At 45.7% G+C, this 25,092-nt stretch overlaps 1 protein-coding gene across 1 annotated transcript in view; it reads right to left on the bottom strand.

The window, feature by feature from the left end:
* The window catches only part of ADAMTS19 (ADAM metallopeptidase with thrombospondin type 1 motif 19), a 512,659-nt gene that overhangs the window by 65,851 nt on the left and 421,716 nt on the right, over positions 1-25,092 (bottom strand). Inside the window, exons 17-20 of the mRNA XM_063964256.1 lie at positions 19,904-20,061; positions 15,290-15,443; positions 12,840-12,975; positions 759-963 (exon numbers count right to left, since the gene is read on the bottom strand). Of these exons, the coding sequence (XP_063820326.1) occupies positions 759-963; positions 12,840-12,975; positions 15,290-15,443; positions 19,904-20,061 (653 nt within the window). The remainder of the gene's footprint in view (positions 1-758; positions 964-12,839; positions 12,976-15,289; positions 15,444-19,903; positions 20,062-25,092) is intronic.

Here is a 25,092-nt window from a genome sequence, read left to right as displayed (position 1 = left end):
ACAGAGATTGGGTGCATACTTGCCTACTCTCCCGCAATGGTCGGAAGGCTCCCGAAAATCGGGTGACCCTCCCGGCCCCCCCGGAAGAGCAGGCAAGTCTCCCGATTTCAGGGTTCGCTCTGCCTGGCCGGCCACTTAGCGAGTAAAGTGGGCAGTCCAGGCAGGCAATGACGCGATTTTTATTGAATTGCGTCATCATAGCCACACCCCCTGCTGTATAATGCCGGTAATAGTGGCATTACACAGCGGGGGGCATGGCTTACATGACGTGATCACACAGCCACGCCCCTGTCCCGCCTCCACCACACCCCCGTCCCGCCTCTGGCCCACCCCTTCAGCACGTTACGTCACTGCCCGTCCCCCTGCTGAGCCGACCTGGCTGCTCTCTCCCGGAGAGAGCAGCCTAAAAGTCGGCAAGTATGGCTTGGTGTGGCTAGATCATGGGAGTGTCCTATAGTGTGCTGATTGTGGGGGGAAGGAAAACAAAAATACAAAATACCCCCCTCCCCCTTCTCCTTTATATATATGTGTACAATAAGTTAAGGTTAAAACTTGCTCCTCAAGCCTAACCAAAGGAAACATTTCCTCAATAATTGTAATGATACTGTGCACTGAAAAACGTCAAATTTACTGCCCATAACTGCATGCTGTTCAAACAATTGTTTAGCTAATATGGGCCTAGGTGTCTTAAAACAAGCTGAATATAGTAACAATGAAATGATCCATCCTATTTATCTTCTGCATGTGTATTACTACACCTCAGACCACACTCCGGCCTCCCACACTGTCATACAGTCCTGGCCCTCACAGCGCTGGGATGATGGCGGTTTATATCCATGGCAGTCTCTCTCCCGCACTGTGATCAGTGTGCCATTTCTCAGCTGCTGGGTGCATGCAGTCTGACGGCTTTGAGTTCCTTTACCACATGTCTTGGAACATGGAGTCCAGTCGGTCATCATCCACCTGAATAAAAATATATTCAAGAGTAAAGAATTAAAGTAATAATATTGTGGCTTTGTACCAAAATACATATTTTAATTTTATAGTATAATGGGGGTCATTCCGAGTTGTTCGCTCGTTGCCGATTTTCGCAACGGAGCGATTAAGGTGAAAATGCGCATGGTATGCAGTGCGCATGTGCTAAGTATTTTAGCTCAAAACTTAGTAGATTTACTCACGTCCGAACAAAGAATTTCCATCGTTGAAGTGTTCGTAGAGTGATTGACAGGAAGTGGGTGTTTCTGGGCGAAAACTGTCCGTTTTCTGGGAGTGTGCGGAAAAACGCAGGCGTGCCAGGATAAAACGCGGGAGTGTCTGCAGAAACGGAGGAGTGGCTGGCCGAACGCAGGGCGTGTTTGTCACGTCAAACCAGGAACGAAATGGGCTGACCCGATCGCAGTGTAGGAGTAAGTCTGGAGCTACTCAGAAACTGCTAAGAATTTTCTATTCGCAATTCTGCTAATCTTTCGTTCGCAATTCTGCTAAGCTAAGATACAATCCCAGAGGGCGGCGGCCTAGCGTGTGCAATGCTGCTAAAAGCAGCTAGTGAGCGAACAACTCGGAATGACCCCCAATATACAGTATATAAACATTGTTTAGCAAAAACACTGTCGATTTAGAATTACTATGGCATAATTATTGTCAGAGATGCCATCAGATTACAGGTTCTGTTACATTGGGAGGTGGAGCCTTCCTATGGCCAGTTGTGGCTGCTCTTGATTGGCTGTCGGTCTGCGAGCAGTCCATCAGGTCGCATCATGGACAGCTCCAAATTTGAAATACAACCGCTGTCAATCAATGAATGCCTGGCTGCTCTTTCCTTAATCTGCTGCCACTGCCGGGCCCTCTTTCTGCCCGGGCCGGGGACAGAAGTGCGAAAGTCCCCCCCTTGATGGTGGCCCTAGCTGCAAGTCTGTATAGTAGTGCGCTCAGCAGCAGAGAAGGAACTGAGGGGCAGATTTATTAAGCTCGGTGAAGTGATAAATTGGAAGGTGATAAAGGACCAGCCAATCATCTCCTAACTGTCATTTTTAAAACCCAGCCTGTGACATGGTAGCTAGGATCTGATTGGCTGGTCCTTTATCACCTTCCACTTTATCACTTCACTGAGCTTAATAAATCTGCCCCAGAGTGCACACCACTACATACAGGGCAGCGCTGCTGCAGCGGGAGGCGGTGGTTGACTGAGTGGGCATGTGGGTGGTGCTGCCAGATGGTGTGCCCACAGTGCATATGTGCTGTGGGCAAGGCACCACTGGTACACAGCTAGTTACGGCTCTGGCAAGACTCAATTCACTGCAACTTTGCTTATTTAGGGGGTCATTCCGAGTTGTTCGCTCGTTATGTTTTTCTCGCAACGGAGCGATTAGTCGCTAATGCGCATGCGCAATGTCCGCAGTGCGACTGCGCCAAGTAAATTTGCTATGCAGTTAGGTATTTTAGTCACGGCATTACGAGGTTTTTTCTTCGTTCTGGTGATCGTAATGTGATTGACAGGAAGTGGGTGTTTCCGGGCGGAAACTGGCCGTTTTATGGGTGTGTGCGAAAAAACGCTAATGTTTCTGGGAAAAATGCGGGAGTGGCTGGAGAAACGGAGGAGTGTCTGGCCGAACGCTGGGAGTGTTTGTGACGTCAAACCAGGAACGAAACTGACTGAACTGCTAAGAAGTGTCTATTCGCAATTTTGCTAATCTTTCGTTCGCAATTTTGATAAGCTAAGATTCACTCCCAGTAGGCGGCGGCTTAGCGTGTGCAAAGCTGCTAAAAGCAGCTTGCAAAAAAACAACTCGGAATGAGGGCCTTAATTATGACATTTTATTTTACTTGGACAGTGCAGCTCAAATATGCCATTTCACAAATTTTAATTAAAAGACCTGTCATCAACTGTCTTATTCCTCTAATTTGCATTAAACGACAGTTTTTAGTAGACAGGGACTGATATAGTAAGAGATACCAGAACACTTTACATTTTCAATATGCCAGTGTTTTATATGATTAGCCAGGGCTGCCATCAAAAGGGGTACTGCAGGGACTTTTGTCCTGGGCCCCAAAAGACAGGGGGCCCAGGCCGCTTCTGCAGCTGCGGACAAGTGTATATTTATATAAATGTCCTTTATATCCGCCACCATGGAGGAGACAAAACAACCAACAATATGGACTATCATACACATGGGAACACAATGAAGCATAACATTTAACAGCAGTCATGAAAGATAAGGCAACATTATGTCTGCAGACTCGCGGCAGACCAACTACTGTTGGTGGGACTACCATGAGAGTATTTATGTACAGATGTAGCAGCTGTCATCTAGGCTAGTCGCACCCGCAATCTGTTTACTGTTGGGGGGCTGTATACGCGCATATATTTGCATCAGCAGTGCATAGACTTTCTATGGAACAATCTCTGGTGTGACTTGTCGCAGCCAAGCGCGCATAGTTATTGCCTTGATTAGTAAGCACATGCGTATGCATCGCAGTAACTATGGAGGCTGCTACATCTATATACTCAGGCGACTGAGGCAGGGGCTAGGGTATCATCATTTATGATTGACCTGTTATAATAATACCCACCCCCACAGCCCAAACTTATATAATTTTCTTTTTAAACTGGTTTATGGATTACATGCCAATGTATGCCCCACCACTGCTGTAGCTCCACCCACAGTATCCACAGCTCCTACCCCAGGGGGCTACCTATTTTGTCAGTCTCGGGCCCCACAAGTTCTGATGGCAGCCCTGTGATTAGCTGCTAGAGAGAAATTGTCAGTAAAGTGTAAAGAGACAGTTAAAAAACAGCCACACATATCGCTTGTTGCTGTCATGGGTAAAAAGGGTGATATATCTACGTTGCAAAAAGGGATGATTATCAGCTTTTGGACCAAGGGTTGCAGTATTTATGAAACAGCGTAATTTGTGAACTGTTCGCGTGCTGCTGTGGTGAAGGTGTATCGTGACTGGACAAATGGCACCTCTGCAAATAACCGACGTGGAAACAGCGGAGCACCATGTACCATTGATGTGAGAGGTGAACGTCTGCTACGAAGGTGCGTGAGAGCCGACTAACGCTACAGTGGAGCAGCTCACCATCAAAATTAACCTGGGGGCTACCAGATGTGTGTCTAAAACAAGAGTTCAGCGAACGTCTAGCAGCTGTCCGTGCTGCACGCAGCGGTTACTCTGGCTATTAGCTGGTGGTCATAATAATGTGACCGTGTATGTTTCCAGTAAATTGTAGGCATATATCAGAGGCAACTACGCTATCTTTTTAAAATGAAATGACAAGGAAATGTTGCATAGACTGAAAGATTACTTATTTATGTATTATACAGTACAGTGATTGTCATTTTGGAACATTTGTAACATCTGGTGTACTGAACAAAGAGGTATTGTCCATAGGAGTTATAGCTAACATCAGATTATTCAGTTCTAGCAGTTGTGATAAATGCATACATTGAACATTGGCCCTCATTCCGAGTTGTTCGCTCACTAGCTGCTTTTAGCAGCATTGCACACGCTAAGCCGCCGCCCTCTGGGAGTGAATCTTAGCATAGCAGAATTGCGAACGAAAGATTAGCAGAATTGCGAATAGAAATTTCTTAGCAGTTTCTGAGTAGCTCGAGACTTACTCAGCCATTGCGATCAGTTCAGTCAGTTTCGTTCCTGGTTTGACGTCACAAACACACCCAGCGTTCGCCCAGACACTCCCCCATTTCTCCAGACACTCCCGCGTTTTTCCCAGAAACGCCAGAGTTTTTTCGCACACGCCCAGAAAACGGCAAGTTACCGACCAGAAACACCCACTTCCTGTCAATCACAGTACGATCACCAGAACGATGAAAAAAACTTGTTATGCCGTGAGTAAAATACCTAACTTTTGTGTAAAATAACTAAGTGCATGCGCTCTGCGAACCTTGCGCATGCACAGTAAGCGACTAGTCGCAATATAGCGAAAATCAGCAATGAGCGAACAACTCGGAATGACCCCCATTATACGTAAAATAGTGTAAATGTTTAAGATGCATACTTACACAGATTAATCCACACACCCTTCAAAACGAAGCACCTCTCACTTAAAGTTAATGTCTGCCAAACTCAACTACAGTAAGTGAGATCCCAAAAGCATTCCTCACGTCTATCTAGACTACTACTGCGCAGCAAAACATCTGGAGGGAGTGGCCTTTTATATACAATCGGAGCTGTGGACACCTGCTCCCCACACCAAACTCACTCAGCTTCTCATCCCTGTGGCTATTTCTCCTCTCTGGATTATAGCAGCTGGATAACACATTGGGACTGCAAAGAATTCAGTCAGATATTCCCAAATCCCAATTCAGTTCTCTTAAATTTAACTAGAGCTGTGATATAACTATTTCAGTGAAGGGGAACTATAATATTACTATATGTTGAATGAATTTATTTATTATTCTATAATAACTGTCATCCTCAATATCATAAAACTCTAACAACACTTAGGGGTAAATTTACTAAAGTGCGGGTTTTTCAAAAGATGTTGCCCATAGCAGCCAATCAGATTCTGGCTGTCTGGAATATTCCAGAAGATGTTAGCTAGAATTTGGTTGGTTGATGTTCGTACTTTAGCATATTTACCCCTAAATATAATACTGTGCTTAGCCAATAAACTGTATGGAGGCGACTGATCATCAGAATTTTATGCAAAACAATTAGATTAGAGCACACTAAGGGGCCGATTTATCACAATCTGAGGATGAGGATGTGTTGTGATAAAATCGACCCAATTCGCAATGCTATTATTGATTACATTGCATTGATGTATCAATAATCGCATGCAGGGACAGAGCTCTGTGAGAAAGCTCTGTCGCTGTGATGAGTCTCCACAGACATATTGGGGTACTTTTCCTGAAAAATAAGAATTTACTTACCGATAATTCTATTTCTCATAGTCCGTAGTGGATGCTGGGACTCCGTCAGGACCATGGGGAATAGCGGGCTCCGCAGGAGACAGGGCACATCTAAAAAAGCTTTTAGGTCACATGGTGCGTACTGGCTCCTCCCCCTATGACCCTCCTCCAAGCCTCAGTTAGGTACTGTGCCCGGACGAGCGTACACAATAAGGAAGGATCTTGAATCCCGGGTAAGACTCATACCAGCCACACCAATCACACCGTACAACTTGTGATCTGAACCCAGTTAACAGTATGATAACACAAACGAAGTAGCCTCTGAACAGATGGCTCACAACAACAGTAATAACCCGATTTTTGTAACAATAACTATGTACAAGCATTGCAGACAATCCGCACTTGGGATGGGCGCCCAGCATCCACTACGGACTATGAGAAATAGAATTATCGGTAAGTAAATTCTTATTTTCTCTAACGTCCTAGTGGATGCTGGGACTCCGTCAGGACCATGGGGATTATACCAAAGCTCCCAAACGGGCGGGAGAGTGCGGATGACTCTGCAGCACCGAATGAGAGAACTCCAGGTCCTCTTTAGCCAGAGTATCAAATTTGTAAAATTTTACAAACGTGTTCTCCCCTGACCACGTAGCTGCTCGGCAAAGTTGTAATGCCGAGACTCCTCGGGCAGCCGCCCAGGATGAGCCCACTTTCCTTGTGGAATGGGCCTTTACAGATTTAGGCTGTGGCAGGCCTGCCACAGAATGTGCAAGTTGGATTGTACTACATATCCAACGTGCAATCGTCTGTTTAGACGCAGGAGCACCCAACTTGTTGGGTGCATACAATGTAAACAACGAGTCAGATTTTCTGACTCCAGCTGTCCTTGAAATATATATTTTTAATGCTCTGACAACGTCCAGTAACTTGGAGTCCTCCAAGTCGCTAGTAGCCGCAGGCACCACAATAGGCTGGTTCAAGTGAAATGCCGAAACCACCTTAGGGAGAAATTGAGGACGTGTCCTCAATTCTGCCCTGTCCGAATGGAATATCAGATATGGGCTTTTGTATGACAAAGCTGCCAACTCCGAAACTCTCCTGGCTGAAGCCAGGGCCAACAGCATGGTTACCTTCCATGTAAGGTATTTTAAATCTACCGATTTTAAAGGCTCAAACCAATGAGATTTGAGAAAATTTAGAACCACGTTCAAATCCCACGGTGCCACTGGAGGCACTATTGGGGGTTGTATATGTAGTACACCTTTGACAAAAGTTTGTACTTCAGGCACTGACGCCAATTCCTTCTGGAAGAAAATTGATAAGGCCGAAATTTGAACTTTAATGGACCCCAATTTGAGGCCCATAGACAATCCTGCTTGCAGGAAATGTAAGAATCGACCCAATTGAAATTCTTCCGTTGGAGCCTTCTTGGCCTCACACCACGCAACATATTTTCTCCAAATGCGGTGATAATGTTGTGCGGTCACTTCTTTCCTGGCTTTAATTAAAGTAGGAATAACTTCCTCAGGAATGCCCTTCTCTTTTAGAATCCGGCGTTCAACCGCCATGCCGTCAAACGCAGCCGCGGTAAGTCTTGGAACATACAAGGTCCCTGCTGAAGCAGATCCCTTCTTAGAGGTAGAGGCCACGGATCCTCCGTGAGCATCTCTTGAAGTTCCGGATACCAAGTTCTTCTTGGCCAGTCCGGAGCTACCAGTATTGTTCTTACTCCTCTTTTCCGTATAATTCTCAGTACCTTTGGTATGAGATGCAGAGGAGGGAACACATACACTGACTGGTACACCCACGGTGTTACCAGAGCGTCCACAGCTATTGCCTGAGGGTCTCTTGACCTGGCGCAATACCTGTCCAATTTTTTGTTGAGGCGAGACGCCATCATGTCCACCTTTGGTTTTTCCCAACGGTTCACAATCATGTGGAAAACTTCTGGATGAAGTCCCCACTCTCCCGGGTGAAGGTCGTGTCTGCTGAGGAAATCTGCTTCCCAGTTGTCCACTCCCGGGATGAACACTGCTGACAGTGCTATGACATGATTCTCCGCCCAGCGCAGAATCCTTGCAGCTTCTGCCATTGCACTCCTGCTTCTCGTGCCGCCTTGTCGGTTTACGTGGGCGACTGCCGTGATGTTGTCGGACTGGATCAACACCGGCTGACCCTGAAGCAGCGATTTTGCCAGGCTTAGAGCATTGTAGATCGCTCTTAGCTCCAGTATATTTATGTGAAGAGACGTCTCCAGGTTTGACCACACGCCCTGGAAGTTTCTTCCCTTTGTGACTGCTCCCCAACCTCGTAGGCTGGCATCCGTAGTCACCAGGACCCAGTCCTGTATGCCGAATCTGCGGCCCACTAACAGATGGGCAGTCTGCAACCACCACAGGAGAGACAACCTTGTTCTCGGTGACAGTGTTATCCGCTGATGCATGTGCAGATGCGATCCGGACCATTTGTCCAGCAGATCCCACTGAAATGTTCGTGCATGGAATCTGCCGAATGGAATCGCTTCGTACGAAGCCACCATCTTTCCCAGGACTCTTGTGCATTGATGTACTGACACAGTTCCTGGTTTTAGGAGGTTCTTGACAAGTTCGGATAACTCCCTTGCTTTCTCTTCCGGGAGAAATACCTTTTTCTGAACCGTGTCCAGAATCATGCCCAGGAACAGCAGATGTGTTGTCGGGGTCAATTGAGATTTTGGAAGATTTAGAATCCACCCGTGTTGCTGAAGCACTACTTGTGTTAGCGCTACACCGACTTCCAGCTGTTCTCTGGACTTTGCCCTTATCAGGAGATCGTCCAAGTAAGGGATAATTAATACGCCTTTTCTTCGTAGAAGAACCATCATTTCGGTCATTACCTTGGTAAAGACCCGAGGGGCCGTGGACAACCCAAACGGCAGCGTTTGAAACTGATAATGACAGTCTTGTATCACGAACCTGAGATACCCTTGGTGTGAGGGGTAAATCGGGACATGTAGATAAGCATCTTTTATGTCCAAGGACACCATGAAGTCTCCTTCTTCCAGATTCGCTATCACTGCTCTGAGTGACTCCATCTTGAACTTGAATTTCTTTATGTACAGGTTCAAGGATTTCAGATTTAGAATAGGCCTTACCGAACCGTCCGGTTTCGGTACCACAAATAGTGTGGAATAGTACCCCTTTCCCTGTTGTAGGAGGGGTACCTTGACTATCACCTGCTGAGAATACAGCTTGTGAATGGCTTCCAAAACCGACGTCCTTTCTGAGGGAGACGTTGGTAAAGCAGACTTTAGGAACCGGCGAGGGGGAGACCTTTCGAACTCCAGCATGTAACCCTGAGATACTATCTGCAGGACCCACGGGTCCACTTGTGAGTGAACCCATTGATTGCTGAAAATCTTGAGTCGACCCCCCACCGTTCCTGAGTCCGCTTGTAAAGCCCCAGCGTCATGCTGATGGCTTTGTAGAAGCCGGGGCGAGCTTCTGTTCCTGGGCAGGGGCTGCTTGCTGCCCTTTCTTACCCTTTCCTCTGCCTCGCGGCAGATAAGACTGTCCTTTTGGTCGCTTTTTATAGGAGCGAAAGGACTGCGGCTGAAAAGACGGTGTCTTTTTCTGTTGGGAGGGGGTCTGAGGTAAAAAAGTGGATTTGCCGGCAGTTGCCGTGGCCACCAGGTCCGAAAGACCGACCCCAAACAATTCCTCTCCTTTATATGGCAATACTTCCATATGCCTCTTGGAATCCGCATCACCTGACCACTGTCGCGTCCATAAACTTCTTCTGGCAGATATGGACATCGCGCTTACTCTTGATGCTAGAGTACAAACATCCCTCTGAGCATCTCGCATATAAAGGAAAGCATCCTTTAATTGCTCTAGAGTCAATAAAATACTGTCCCTATCCAGGGTATCAATATTTTCAGTCAGAGAATCCAACCACACTACCCCAGCACTGCACATCCAGGCTGAGGCTATTGCCGGTCGCAGTATAACACCAGTATGTGTGTATATACTCTTCAGTGTAGTTTCCAGCCTCCTATCTGCTGGATCCTTGAGGGCGGCCGTATCAGGAGACGGCAACGCCACTTGCTTTGATAAACGTGTGAGCGCCTTATCCACCCTAGGGGGTGTTTCCCAGCGCGCCCTAACCTCTGGTGGGAAAGGGTATAATGCCAATAACTTCTTGGAAATTAGCAGTTTTCTATCGGGGTTAACCCACGCTTCATCACACACGTCATTCAATTCCTCTGATTCTGGAAAAAATACAGGTAGTTTTTTCACCCCCCACATAATACCCCTTTTTGAGGTACCAGCAGTATCAGAGATCTGCAAAGCCTCCTTCATTGCCGTGATCATATAACGTGTGGCCCTATTGGAAAATACGTTTGTTTCTTCACCGTCGACACTAGATTCATCTGTGTCGGTACCCGTGTCGACTGACTGAGGTAAAGGACGTTTTACAGCCCCTGACGGTGTCTGAGACGCCTGAACCGGTACTAACTGGTTTGCCGGGCGTCTTATTTCGTCAACTGACTTTTGTAATGTGCTGACATTATCACGTAATTCCATAACTAAAGCCATCCATTCCGGTGTCGACTCCCTAGGGGGTGACATTACCATCATCGGCAATTGCTCTGCCTCCACACCAACATCGTCCTCATACATGTCGACACACACGTACCGACACACAGCAGCCACACAGGGAATGCTCTAATCGAAGACAGGACCCCCTAGCCCTTTGGGGAGACAGAGGGAGAGTTTGCCAGCACACACCAAAAGCGCTATAAATGTATATAAACAACCCTAGAAGGTGTTGTTTACTATATATGCGCTCTTAATATATAAATATCGCCAATTTATGCCCCCCTTCTCTTTGTTACCCTGTTTCTGTAGTGCAGTGCAGGGGAGAGACCTGGGAGCCTTCCTCACCAGCGGAGCTGAGCAGGAAAATGGCGCTGAGTGCTGAGGAGAATAAGCTCCACCCCTTTTTCGGCGGGCTTTTCCCCGGTTTTTAAGAAACTGGCCTGGGTTAAAATACATACATATAGCCTTAATGGCTATATGTGATGTATTTATTTTGCCACTAAAGGTAATTATATTGCTGCCCAGGGCGCCCCCAGCAGCGCCCTGCACCCTCCGTGACTGAGTCAGTGAGCCGTGTGACAACAATGGCGCACAGCTGCCGTGCTGTGCGCTACCTTCAAGAAGACTGAGGAGTCTTCTGCCGCCTGCTTTCCGGACCTCCGTTCTGCCGTCTCTTCAGCGTCTGTAAGGGGGATCGGCGGCGCGGCTCCGGGACGAACCCCAGGCTGACCTGTGTTCCGACTCCCTCTGGAGCTAAGTGTCCAGTAGCCTAAGACTCCAATCCATCCTGCACGCAGGTGAGTTGGAAATCTCTCCCCTAAGTCCCTCGATGCAGTGATCCTGTTGCCAGCAGGAATCACTGAGATTGAAACCTAAAAAAAAACTTTTCTAAACAGCTCTTTAGGAGAGCCACCTAGATTGCACCCTCTCGGACGGGCACAAAAACCTAACTGAGGCTTGGAGGAGGGTCATAGGGGGAGGAGCCAGTACGCACCATGTGACCTAAAAGCTTTTTTAGATGTGCCCTGTCTCCTGCGGAGCCCGCTATTCCCCATGGTCCTGACGGAGTCCCAGCATCCACTAGGACGTTAGAGAAAATACCTTAAGTACAGTATGTGCTGTGCATGCACCACCGTCAACATCGCCACTACCACTGCCGCCAGGCACCCCCTTCCTGACTACCCCACCTTTGCACCATGACTCCCCCACTGCTGCTCACCAGACTAGAGACCGGTGAACAAAGGGCTGCCGGCCTTCGGATCCTCTTTCTGCTGTGACCCCCGGTGCTGTAAAGTTTTGCAGCATTACTTTACTGCACCGGGGGTCACAGCGTCAGCATGGGTATCCGATGACTGTCAGCCCTCATCGGAGCACCGATCACTGGCCCCTGGGTCTGGTAAGTATGATTTTTTTTCACAGTAATCAGCTTGTGTGCCTATCGAACACACAAAGCTGAACACACATTGGCCCTCATTCCGAGTTGTTCGCTCGCAAGCTGCTTTTAGCAGCATTGCACACGCTAAGCCGCCGCCTACTGGGAGTGAATCTTAGCTTAGCAAAATTGCGAACGAAAGATTCTCAAAATTGCGAATAGAAATTTCTAAGCAGTTTCTGAGTAGCTCGGCACTTACTCTGCCACTGCAATCAGTTCAGTCAGTTTCGTTCCTGGTTTGACGTCACAAACACACCCAGCGTTCGCCCAGACACTTCCCCGTTTCTCCAGCCACTCCCGCGTTTTTCCCAGAAACACACTCCGATCACCAGAACAAAGATAAAACCTCATAATGCCGTGAGTAAAATACCAAACTTCTTAGCAAATTTACTTGGCGCAGTCGCAGTGCGAACATTGCGCATGCGCAATTAGCGGAAAATCGCTGCGATGCGAAGAAAATTACCGAGCGAACAACTCGGAATGAGGGCCATTGTCAGATCCCCACAAAGCTTCCTCTGCAGGATACCACAGCCTTGTGATTATGCTGTTTGAAGCTGGCGTAATTATCACTGAGCTCACTGCAGTGTTTTTTTATCTTTTTTTTTTTTGGGGGGGGGGGGGGGTTTAAATTTAGCCTGGCCGCATTATCCATTATAAGTATGGGACATGCAATCTGGTTACTAAGAAAATGACTGCTCCAAAAGCCCTTAAACACATTCAGGTGACACTAGAATAATGTAAAAAGGGTGTGAAAACACCTTTTTTCACATTACAGTGTTTTCTTAAAATAAAATGTTAATAAATTTGCCCCTGATACAATATACAGTAGTTGGAGTCGTTGGTATTTAAATATTGATTACCAGCTAAGAGAGCATATTAATAATTATACTTCAATATTTGTGGGAAAGTTCATAGGCAAGATATATTTTATGACATACATATATTTACCTTGTTTGACAAGGTTGCTCATTGCACTTTCTTATCTGAGGTTCTGGCTTCATCAGGTCCTTACATTGGTTGTTGCCCACAAACGTTATATTTTTATTCTGAATTTTTGTACAAGAAACGGTTGTCTTCCTCTCACCTAGCATAGAGATTAGATATGTACATCATGAATATCGGAAATTAAAAAGCTTGTTTTTCCTGCTGTTCTCCAGTATCTATGGCCCTGGTTCAGAGGTGCACGTAATGTCGCTGTCGGATGCAGTGGAGTGATTTTTAGCCACTGTGCATGCACCAAAGCCACACTGCACACTCACACAGATTGGATAGCTATTGTAAACACATGATGGATGTATTAGCAAAGTGAGTGACAGCTAGTCAGTGCTTGGGGGAGGTAATGGGGAGGGGGGGCTAGAAAATTGCAGGTGTGTTGGGACTGTTTTATGGGCAGTCCCTAGTCAGCCAATGCAATTAATTCCCAGCTGGACAGCCCCCAATGTCTGAGGAGAAGCGTTCTGTCTGAGACAGAATAGGAATGCTGAGGTCCGCTGATGCAACAGATGTTCACGATGTTTCCGCATATGTACATGAGCGGTGAATGTGAGATGTCGGCAGTAGGTATCTCTGTGCAGGGACTTAGCCTTAGCATCATTTTTTAAATCTACGATTGCTCACTGCGTCATCATCCCACCCCTCGGGCTGGCTGATAGAAGCCAGCACGAGGCTTTGGCCGACAGTTCACCTGCGGGGAGGGAGCGTGCAAGAGCTGCTGAAGAACGAAGATGCTGGAAGGCATGGGGAGGCGGTAGCCATGCATAAGAGCTTAAAGGCCGCCGCCTTCCAAGTGAAGAAAGAAGACGCCAGAAGCTCTGGAGAGGCGGCAGCCGTGCAAAAAATCTTAATGGCTCCCGCCCCCAGGTGAAGAAAGAAGACAGAAGATGCCAGAAGCTCTGGAGAGGCAGCAGCAATGCAAAAGAGCTTAAAGGCCGTCACCCCCAGGTGAGGACAAAAGACGCCAGAAGCTCTGGATAGGTGGCAGCCATGCAAAAGAGCTTAAAGGCCGCCACCCCCAGGTGAGGACAAAAGATGCCAGAAGCTCTGGATAGGTGGCAGCCATGCAAAAGAGCTTAAAGGCCGTCACCCCCAGGTAAAGAAAGAAGACAGAAGACGCTGGAAGCTCTAGAGAGGCGTCAGCCATGCAAAAGAGCTTTATGGCCACCGCCCCCAGGTGAAGTCCCTGTATAATCATTGTTTTTTTATAATGTGTCATGTATTTATTTTGATATTTTCCTTACAGGAGGACTAAAGTTGCCAGCGGGCCCTGAATGTCCAGCCAGTGCTTCTCCAGCCACTGACCTCACCACATGTCACTATCACATATTTTTGCAAGTACCATGCAAATGGAATCGCAGCTGCATATGCAACTTGAGCGTACCTCTGAGTCAGGCCCCATCTATCTTTATTGCTTTTCTCTTTGACAAAAATGTGTGTTGGCGATAACCTATTACTGACCATGATGCTACAGTATGTTGCCTGCCATGACCCCTAGCATTTCTCTGAGAATGCAATATTTTCATCACTGCCTTGTACTGTCTCTTGTCCAATGCTGCCTAGGGAGGCTAACCTAGGGATTTCAACCTGTCGGCATCTTGTAGTAAACAGTATTACCTACTTGCAAGTGACTAGGGGCCATCATTTGTTTTTGCTGAGACACTGTTACCTGTGCTCTAGGGTTCCAATGGTATAAGGCACTTTGCAATCTACACCATAGCAAGGCACACTCGTAGCCAGCTGACTTTTGTTTTGGGACAGTGGGGAAGAGTGGTTGTGTGTGTGTGTGTGTGTGTGTGTGTGTGTGTGTGTGTGTGTGGGTGTGGGGGGGGGGGGGGGGGGGAGGTAGACAGCGGACACCAGTGCTATCTCAAAAGATGACAGAAAAGAAAGAATGATTACGCTATGAGAAAGGAGGTCAGTTATTTCAACTGGGTATTGGTGTACATATGAATTCCTAAAGTGTACATAATGCCATTAGCGCTGCTTCCCAAATGTCAGCTGTAGTGGGGTGAAAGATTGAAGATCCAAAGGGGGCCCAAAATATCTGAAAGCCAAGGGGCCCAGCCATGGGTTAATAAGGCCCTGATCAAGCGATGTCACTGGTGGGTGATAATGCACTCAGGTTCAGGGGTGTCAGCAGTGGGTAATGTGCCTGGGATCAGATGGTGTAACTTGTGGGTGATAATGTCCTCAGCTATCATATCACTGGTAGGGGATGATGTGTCTGGGATCAGTGAGTGTCATTGGTGGATGATAATATGCCCAGGTCAGGATCATAAGCCCATTCCCATACAATACTTTGCACTTTCTTTTGAGGGTTGCTCATAGGCCCACTGCACTGACAAAATGCTACTGCCTAACCCCTTATCACATCGTCATTAGCATACATCATAGTACTTTACCTCCTCCACACACAGCATCACAGTCCTCCCAACCCGAGTGTGTCCACATATACAAAGGTTCGTTCACTTTTGCACTCCGGTTCTCTGGAATTGGGTCCAGTGGTATTGTATATTCATAATGGAGACCATAATTCTGGTCATGAAATAGCAGCACCTGTAAAGAATACAGGAACAAATCCATAGAAAAATTTAGAAGTTAGATCAGGAATGGAAATGGAACATTGGCACATGCTTCAAACTAGTGTCCTGATGTGTGGAAAATATTCTGGCAATTGCAGATGTCATTTTTTTCTAGAGGGAAAGACTTTGAGACTTCTGTGTGTATCTGAATGCATTTTATTGGGAAGCAGAAATATTTATTAACAGAGTGTAATTTGGCTCAATCAAAATCTCTTTTTACATTGAGGAAAGCAGTTGTTATTATAAAACACTTCTGTACATAGTTGCAAATTAAAAGGTGGGAATTAAAGAGAGGAATTTCAAAACATCCAAACTCAAGCAGAACATTTAAAAAATGCTATCATTATTTCTTTCACAGTATCTTTCCATATGTGCTACATATTTTGGAGTCTAAGTGAAACTTGGAAGACTGTCTCCATTACAAGCAATGCATATGAAATGCTTTTTTGGTTCAATCCCCTTTCCTGGACACAATATCATTGTAGCTAGAAGTATTGTCTAGAAGCGTAAACATGAGGAACATGTGACGTAAATTCATTGCAGGTGTTTTTCTCTACGCAAACCGCCAGGCATCAAGGCTACTAATTGTGGTGGATTTTGAAATAAAACAACTATAGATAAATGGATGTTTGATGCTGTGCTTTATATCATGTGTGCGGAGTACATCTAGAAAAAAGCTTCTCATCTGATATGTAACTGGACAGCACAAGATGCCCTCTGTTAAAGCTATGAGACATGATCCAATCTCTGCTTGTTCCTAACTGTTGAAAAAGTCAACTCCTGACAAGTCTATGTGTCAGTAAGCCTAAAAACAAGCTTACAGTACGTGCTGGAGTTTTTGGAGCGTAAAGGCCTTTTTAAAATTCTAAATTACATTGCTTGACCTTTTTGGTCAGAGCCTGGAGGCAATCCAAAATAAATATAATTGGTAGGGTTGACATTCAGCATACATGCTAAATTGATCTACGTTACTGTAAATCTCAATAACTTGAACGAGAAGCTTAAATATGGTGTTTTTATGATTTGTATTACCTAGAATGAAGGGAAAAAGGATTGTCTTACATGAAAAAATAGTTTTTTTACCTTTGGATTTTAAAATAATTTCTAAACAGAATACAACATTGTTAATGTGGTACAAGATTCATGATACTCTTATAGGATTTAATTTTGTATGTTTAACAATATTGCACTATGCATTCCAACACCCATTTTTTTCAATTTGTGTTGAATAAAAAGTCTTGTATTGTATATTTTGTGATATACTGTATAGTGTAGGAAATGTAGTTCTTTATATGTTACATAATATTTGATACATATTGCACTACAGATTTCAACAGTATATTTTATTACTTAGGGGGTCATTCCGAGTTGTTCGCTCGCTAGCAGATTATAGCAGCATTGCACACGCTAGGCCGCCGCCCTCTGTGAGTGTATCTTATTTTAGCAGAATAGCGAACGAAAGATTAGCAGAATTGCGAATAGAAAATTCTTAGCAGTTTCTGAGTAGCTCCAGACCTACTCACAGATTGCGATCAGCTCAGGCCGTTTCGTTCCTGGCTTGACGTCACAAACATGCCCTGCGTTCGGCCAGCCACTCCCCAGTTTCTCCAGACACACCCGCGTTTTTCCCTGACACGCCTGCGTTTTTCCGCACACTCCCATAAAACGGCCAGTTTCTGCCCAGAAACACCCACTTCCTGTCAACCACACTTCGATCACTACAACGATGAAAATTCTTCCTTCGGACGTGAGTAAATCAACTAAGTTTTGTGTTAAAATACTTAGCGCATGCGCACTGCGTACCATGCGCATGCGCATTTTAGCCTTAATCGCTCCGTTGCGAAAATCTGCAACGAGCGCTCAACTTGGAATGACCCCCTTAATCTCAAACAATGCATTTGGCTTGATCCATAATTATGTATAACTATATGCCAGGTAGAACTGGAAAAGCCAGATATAATAATCCACTGTGTTTGATTACATAGACTGTGTTCACTGAACATATTGTAGCTAGTGACATATCTATAATTGGTGCAGTGTGTGTCTATGGGTCTAGCACAGAAGTTACTATGGCCCTCATTCCGAGTTGTTCGCTCGGTAATTTTCTACGCATCGCAGCGATTTTCCGCTAATTGCGCATGCGCAATGTTCGCACTGCGACTGCGCCAAGTAAATTTGCTAAGAAGTTTGGTATTTTACTCACGGCATTACGAGGTTTTTTCTTCGTTCTGGTGATCGTAATATGATTGACAGGAAGTGGGTGTTTCTGGGCGGAAACTGGCCGTTTTATGGGAGTGTGTGAAAAAACGCTGCCGTTTCTGGGAAAAACGCGGGAGTGGCTGGAGAAACGGGGGAGTGTCTGGGCGAACGCTGGGTGTGTTTGTGACGTCAAACCAGGAACGAAACTGACTGAACTGATCGCAGTGGCAGTAAGTCCCGAGCTACTCAGAAACTGCTAAGAAATTTCTATTCGCAATTTTGAGAATCTTTCGTTCGCAATTTTGCTAAGCTAAGATTCACTCCCAGTAGGCGGCGGCTTAGCGTGTGCAATGCTGCTAAAAGCAGCTTGCGAGCGAACAACTCGGAATGAGGGCCTATGTTACTATGTAACTGTGCCATCTTCCTAGCTGTCTGCTTTGCATTGGACATATTTCTAAAGACATAGACAGAGATGGTGATACCGGCAGCAGATATAGGGGGGTTGGGGGGGGGGGGTGTGTGTGTGTGGGGTGAGTGTGTGGTTGTACACAACTTGACTTCAGTGTTTAAATGTCTCTGACTATAGCTAAACCAGGATCGGAGTGATCAGGGCTGTCTTTTTGTATGGGCTCAATGGGCTCTTGCCCAAGGGCCCCAAGAGAATAAGGGCCCTAGGCTGATAGCTGAGGGTCCCCTCTTTCCATGGGTACCAGATTTTGAAAATCGGCCCTGGGGAACCGGAGATATCCGACTTGAAAGCAGTGGTCCCCATCCAAGCCTGTTAATTGCTCTTCCCAGCCAGATATTTCGGGTTCTGTCTGACTTTGAGTATTTCTAAGGGTATAAGACAAAATCTGGGACTCTCCCCTTTTAGTGGACACTGGCAGCTTGTTTCTACTATGCCCAGAACCAGAGATATCAGCCTTCAAGCAGCTGGTCCCTGCTCCAGCTCCACATGCCTAATATGCAGTTTTATATTTTCGTTCAAGTCCCCAGAACCTTCTGAAAGGCGGGACTCTATAGTATTTTATCCCATTCAAAGCTAAGAAATATATTTTCAGGAACTTGAGATATCTGCATTCAAGCAAGCTGCACTCCCACCGTAAAATGATAAATATTAAGCCAACTCCACTAGCCACCCCATCCCCTACGTATTAAACACCCCCTACCACCCTGGAAGTCATGTACCAGGGCTTCTTCATTCAGCCCAATGACCCCTTCTACAGTTTAGCCCCATCTGTGCAGTAAAGGAGTAATTAGCAGAAATCACTGCTTTAGGTCCTACATGCTGAGCAGAAGATAGAACACCCCCTACTGCCTGCGGGACATCAAAGCTGCTGCTGATAGCTCCTCCCATCCCTACTGCTGGAGCATGGGTAGGGGCCCCAGTGCATTGCTGTGCCCAGGGGCCTACACTGCTGTTAAGCCGGCTCTGGGAGTGATGCAGAGCCTCTTTTCTGTCATACTAACTTGTACACCAGAGTTTTGACGGGATGTAGTTATGTGACCGGCGGTGTCACAATACCTCCCCTTACATCCAGCTCCCTCACAATCTTGATGGTCGGCATGCCGACCAACAGGGACTATTCACACTCGTGGATGTCCACGACACCCATAGAGTGGGAATAGAACCCGTGGCGACCCCACTTGCCCCGCCCCTTCCCCGCCGGCATTCTGCTGCTGGGATACTGACGTCGGTATGCTACCAGCAGTCTCCTGGCCACCGGTCACACATACCACACCCGTTTTGAATATGAAAAATACAAAGAACGTATTAGAAATATATTTTTTGTATTATTCTAATTATTTTTATATTCAAAACTCTGGAGTAAAAAGTCTATGGCATGTGCCTCACCTACTTATCTTTTCTGCCCATCTCTGATCAAAACTAACCACATTTCCAGCAGTATATACTGCTGCACCTGTGTATAATGCCCACATGAACCCTTTGGCTCATATATTGTGTGTAAATCTGGCTCTGGTACTAACCAGTGCCTCCTGAGCCATTTACCTCACCGCATGCCCCTGGATTAAGCTTACTGTAAATATTTATTTGCACAAAAGTGATTAAGATTGCTGTTAAAAGCATCTGTTTTTAAAGTGTGTTTCACAAGAATCCAAGCATCAGTTTCTCTTCATTCTTCATCTACTGCTCTGCTCATTATGCCCAGAGTTTTAAACTTAGCAGAGCTAGAACAACAGGTAGCCACTTACATCACTTTTGTTACAGCTTACCAGTAGATGTAGGGGAGATGTTGTTGGTCCTTTTGCGGAAATCTTCTCCCAGAGTCCTCTCCGAATATAATTAACAGTGGTCCCAGCCATATGAAAGGTTCCAGGCTCTTCAATCTTCCAGTCATCATTAATAGATTGTTTTCCAGTGTCCCTTAAAGCTGCATAAAATTGTACTTCATATTAAAATCAGACTGCTCATAATGACAGAATGTTCCACACATTTATACCCCTTTCCCACCAAAGTCCCGGGTCTGACCCAGGACCCTTTCACACCGCTGTACCAATCTTGGTCAGTGCCATTCATAATGCACACGGGCGCAGTGGAACTCTTCTTCCCGGCTGCTTGGAGATGACATCATCTCCAAGTGCCAGGGATCTGACTCTACCGATGCTGTAAACGGGATCCGTGTCGGATGACCTGGTTAGGACCGTTCACACTGCCCTATAACCCGGCTCCTTCCCGGCTTGGATTCCTGGGTCACTGGACCCGGATTCTCTTCAGGGGACCCTTTCACACTGAGCTGCGACCCAGATTGACCTGGTAATAACGAGGGTGTGAATTGGTATTATTGGACACACACAGACCATTACACACATTTATTGTACACACACAGAACGTCATGTGCACACACAGAACATCACATATTTATTGTACAGGCAAACTGCTGCTTTACAGGTTAAAACAGTATCAAAATACATATTTTCATTTGCGTTTCAGCAAAAGATTTCCTTATTACTGCTGAAAACGGCAAATGATTTTATAGCCTTATCATAATAAGATATATGCCACAGTCACTTTATTTTCACATTTTCAGGACTATTTCTGAGTCAGAAGTAAGTTTCAATGTGGAGGACTCTAGCAAATTTCAGATTACTGCGTATGCACCAAAGGAAGAGCTTGGCGACTGTATGTACCAGACAGGAAAACACACTCAGACAAAGATCATTAATGAGTATGAATTAAACTGTCCATCACCAGACCATACGTTACAAACCTGGTTTTGCCTTGTAAATGTTTGCTGCTTTAAAAAAAAAACGTACGAGTTCGGCCGGTGTCTCGGAGCTCTGGCCATCTTGCAATCCATTACATCCAGCCCAGGTTGTCTGTTTTAGATGGATCTTTTGCACTCATCAAGGAATGAGCGCAAGTACAGATACTGATGATTATGGCTGTAACAACAGTAGTGGGATAGGCCTGGACAAGCAGATGGATCTTCAGCATATACTGTCAGATTCCACATCAGTATAGGGCTTCATTCAGAGTTGTACGCAAACCCAATGGTGTATGTACTACTCTGATGGTGATAGATTTGTGCATGTGCAGATGCTGTACTGCCAAGATCACACACAGTGACCCCAAGTCGCAGCATGATTGAAATGCAGCGGTGATGATGGTTAGCATTATTTTTCCAGGTTTTCACCCACTTTTACGTCAGATATTCTGTCTCCGTTTGTAAGTATTAAGTCTAATATTGTGTCTTTCTGAGTGGGCTCCCTCACCAATTGGTGGAGGGATGCTCCCTGCAGTGAATTTAAAATGTTCCTACTTCTAGTGGAACTAGAACAATATTCTTTTTTTACACTATGGCTATCAGCACCCCATCCGTCGCCCTTGGATGGGGGGGACAGCCTCGGGCTTCACCCCTGGCCCTTGGGTGGCTGGAGGGGGGGACCCCTTGATTTAAGGGGTCCCCACTCCTCCAGGGTACCCCAGCCAGGGGTGACTAGTTGGTGATTTAATGCCAGGGCCGCAGGGACCAATATAAAAGTGTCCCCCGGCTGTGGCATTATCTCTCTGAGTAGTGGAGCACGGTGCTGGTGTGAAAAATGTGGGGGACCCCTACGTTTTTTGTCCCCCGTATTTTTGGCACCAGGACCAGGCGCAGAGCCTGGTGCTGGTTGTCAAAATATGGGGGAACCCCTGTCAGTTTTTTCCCTGTATTTTTACAATTAGGACCGGCTCAAAGAGCCCGAGGCTGGTTATGCAATTTTTTTCAACATTTTTAACACTTTAAACAATTTTTTTAAAGTACACAATGAAACCCTGCACGGATCTCACAGATCCGGCCGGGATTCATTGTGTTTTGTCAGGCAGTGTTTTACTAATCACTCCCGTAAAACACTGCCTGAATCACATCGACATCGGAAAATACGAATGTGGAAAACTCGGCAGCTTAGTAAATGACCGTATCAGGATTCAAAAAGTTGCAGTAAAATGCACCCGATACCATTCGAGATCAAACACCCTTAAAAACTGCAAAAACACGATTAGTAAATATACCCCCATGCGTCCGACTCAGTCCGTATGCGTCCGACTCAGAATCAGGCCCATAAGTAAGTAAGCTACCACGGCAACAGATGCGTCTGACTATGAATTAGGCTCATAAGTAAGTAAGCATGCTACATGGGGATGCATGCGCCCGACTCAGAATCAGGCCCATAGAGGGAACTGACACACAAATGCTCAGCCTGAAAGAGATAAAGGCTGTCTAGGAAATATTTCTCACTGAACACAACAGAGCTCAGTCACAGTAGTCTGTTCTGTGGATCTTGGGACTATTTGTACAGCACACGCTCTGCAGCTGAGCATATGCAAATTCAGTGTTGTATGTATCTTAGCCACATCCAAAATTGTGTTTAAGAGGGAGATGTACTAAGCAGTGAAAAGAGTGGAGAAGTGAGCCAGTGGAGAAGTGAGCCAGTGGAGAAGTTGCCCATGGCAACCAATCAGCATTGAGCATTAAAGTAACATTTATAATTTTCATACTTTAAAATTGTACAGAGCAGCTGTTTCCACTGGCTCATTTCTCCACTCTTACCACTGCTTAGTATACCTCCCCCTAAGTGGATGTAACTGGGCGGCAACAGGTTGTTCGCACATATTTTCTGACTGTCATTGGTGTGAAGTTGAAACTATGGGCTATTCAGAGTTGAGCATAGATGTGGCCATCTCTGAATACTGCCGATGAGCTGCATTTGGTTCCAAGCACACAATGCACTCCATTTGCATGCAATTATGGTTCCAAGTGTGTTCCTTGCTGGAGCTCACAAAGCTACTGCTCAGTTTGCTCAATTTTCATTCATTTATCACAGTTAAGGGGAGTACACACTAGAAGATATTGGTGAATGATGAACGATGTGCACTCCTGCACGTCGTTCAGCGTTCACCAATATTGAGCTGACATGCAGCTCAACCCGTCAATGTCGGGCTGAGCTGCATGTTCAGGAATGCCGGTGGTGATGTCACTGAATGTTATCATTGAACGATAACGTTAAGTGTGTACGCACTATTTAGTTGAACGCTATATTGTTAAACGATATAGTTGTTCACCGCTGGCATTTAAACATCGGGTAGTGTGTACCCGCCTTTAGATTATTTATTTATTTTCATAAATGTGTTTACACAGGACAATAACAGTAGACGTGGCATAATATACATTGAATATACCGTAACATTCACATCAAGAGAACTGTACTGTAGGTGGGCAAGTTAACGGGATGCAGTCAGTTTACCTCCAATCAAAATCCCGACATTCAAAATCCCGACACCAATTGACCGATGGTCAAAATCCCGACAAGGTCAAAATCCCGACATGGACAAAATACCGACATTCAAAATACCGACAAGGTCAAAATACCGACATGTAAAATGCCGACAGGTCAAAATACCGACATGAGTTTTTCATGATTTTTTTCATTGAAATCGACTTGTTCATACTTTACCATCCCAGTGGACCTGGAGGGGGAATATAATAGTGTGCCGAGCGCAGCGAGGCACCGTGCCCGAAGCATGGCGAGCGCAGCGAGCCATGCGAGGGGACGCGGTACACTTTATATGGTGTCCATGTTGACTTATGTCGACATACACACAAAAAACCAACAAAAATCGCATGTCGGTATTTTGACCTGTCGGCATTTTACATGTCGGCATTTTGACCTTGTCGGTATTTTAAATGTCGGTATTTTGTCCATGTCGGGATTTTGACCTTGTCGGGATTTTGACCATCGGTCAATTGGTGTCGGGATTTTGAACGTCGGGATTTTGATTGGAGGTATTTCATACCGATCCCAAGTTAACATAACACCATCAAGAATGAGCTCAGATATTAATATAATACATGGGATGATATCGGGATCCCAATGCTTGGGATGACGGTGTTCAGAATACTGACAGTGGCATCCAGGTGCTCAGAATCTTGACACCTTATTTGTACGTTTTTAAGATCCTACTTCACAATTCCATGGAAACTGCATCAAAATCCTCTCCTCTCCTTCTCATCTTTTTTTGGCCTTATTCAATGTACCTCCTTCCCCTTCCATTCTAGTGGTCACACCCTGGATCTAGTTTTCTCCCACGGTTCCATGATATCAGACTTCACAAATTTCCCCTTCCCTCCTTCTGACCATCATCTTCTCTCCTTTAGCTACTCCCTAACTCCGTCACCAATTGTCTCTCCCATGGTGACGCTGACCCAGATTTATTCTACTCCACTCTTGACACTCTCCTGTCACCTATCCTTAAGAAACCCTCACTTGACCCCAGCTCTCTTAAACTATCACCACATTTTCCTTCCGCCTTTTATTTCCAAGCAATTTGAGAAGATTGTCTATCTCACCATAACTAATCTCTCCTCAATCTGGCTTCCGTTTCCTCCACTCTACAGAAATCACCTTTACTAAAGTCCCTAATGACCTTTCTGCCATAGCCAATGGTCAATTCTCTGTTATCATCCACTGTCAAATCCCTCACTCCATTGGTCTCCGTGATTCAGTCTTGGTTCACTTCCTACCTTACTAACCACTCCTTTTCTGTTTTTACACTAAGGGGTCTATATACAAATAGGCTTCTCTGCTGCGCCTAGGTGCACCATGGTTTATTAGCACAATACTTTAATCTATAGTTCTCAGCTGCAATACAATACAGAGAGAACAATACAAGCAGGGGATTAACTCATTACAGTAGGGGATTAAGTCCGTCTGCCCAGGCTCAGTTAATCCTATTAAAGGCAAAGATGAAGAAGGATTAATCTGCTAAACCTTGGATGGAGATAAAGTAGCTGGAGATAAAGTACCAGCCAATCGGCTCCTAACTGTAATTTTTCAAACACAGCCTGTGGCATAGCAGTTAGGAGCCGACTGGCTGGTACTTTATCTCCAGTGACTTTATCTCCAGCCAAGGTTTAGTAAAT

Source organism: Pseudophryne corroboree, chromosome 1 (assembly GCF_028390025.1).
Source record: "Pseudophryne corroboree isolate aPseCor3 chromosome 1, aPseCor3.hap2, whole genome shotgun sequence".
In the NCBI taxonomy this organism is placed as follows: domain Eukaryota; kingdom Metazoa; phylum Chordata; class Amphibia; order Anura; family Myobatrachidae; genus Pseudophryne; species Pseudophryne corroboree.
Note: the sequence above shows the minus strand (reverse complement) of the source record. Positions and strands in the feature narration are given on the sequence as shown.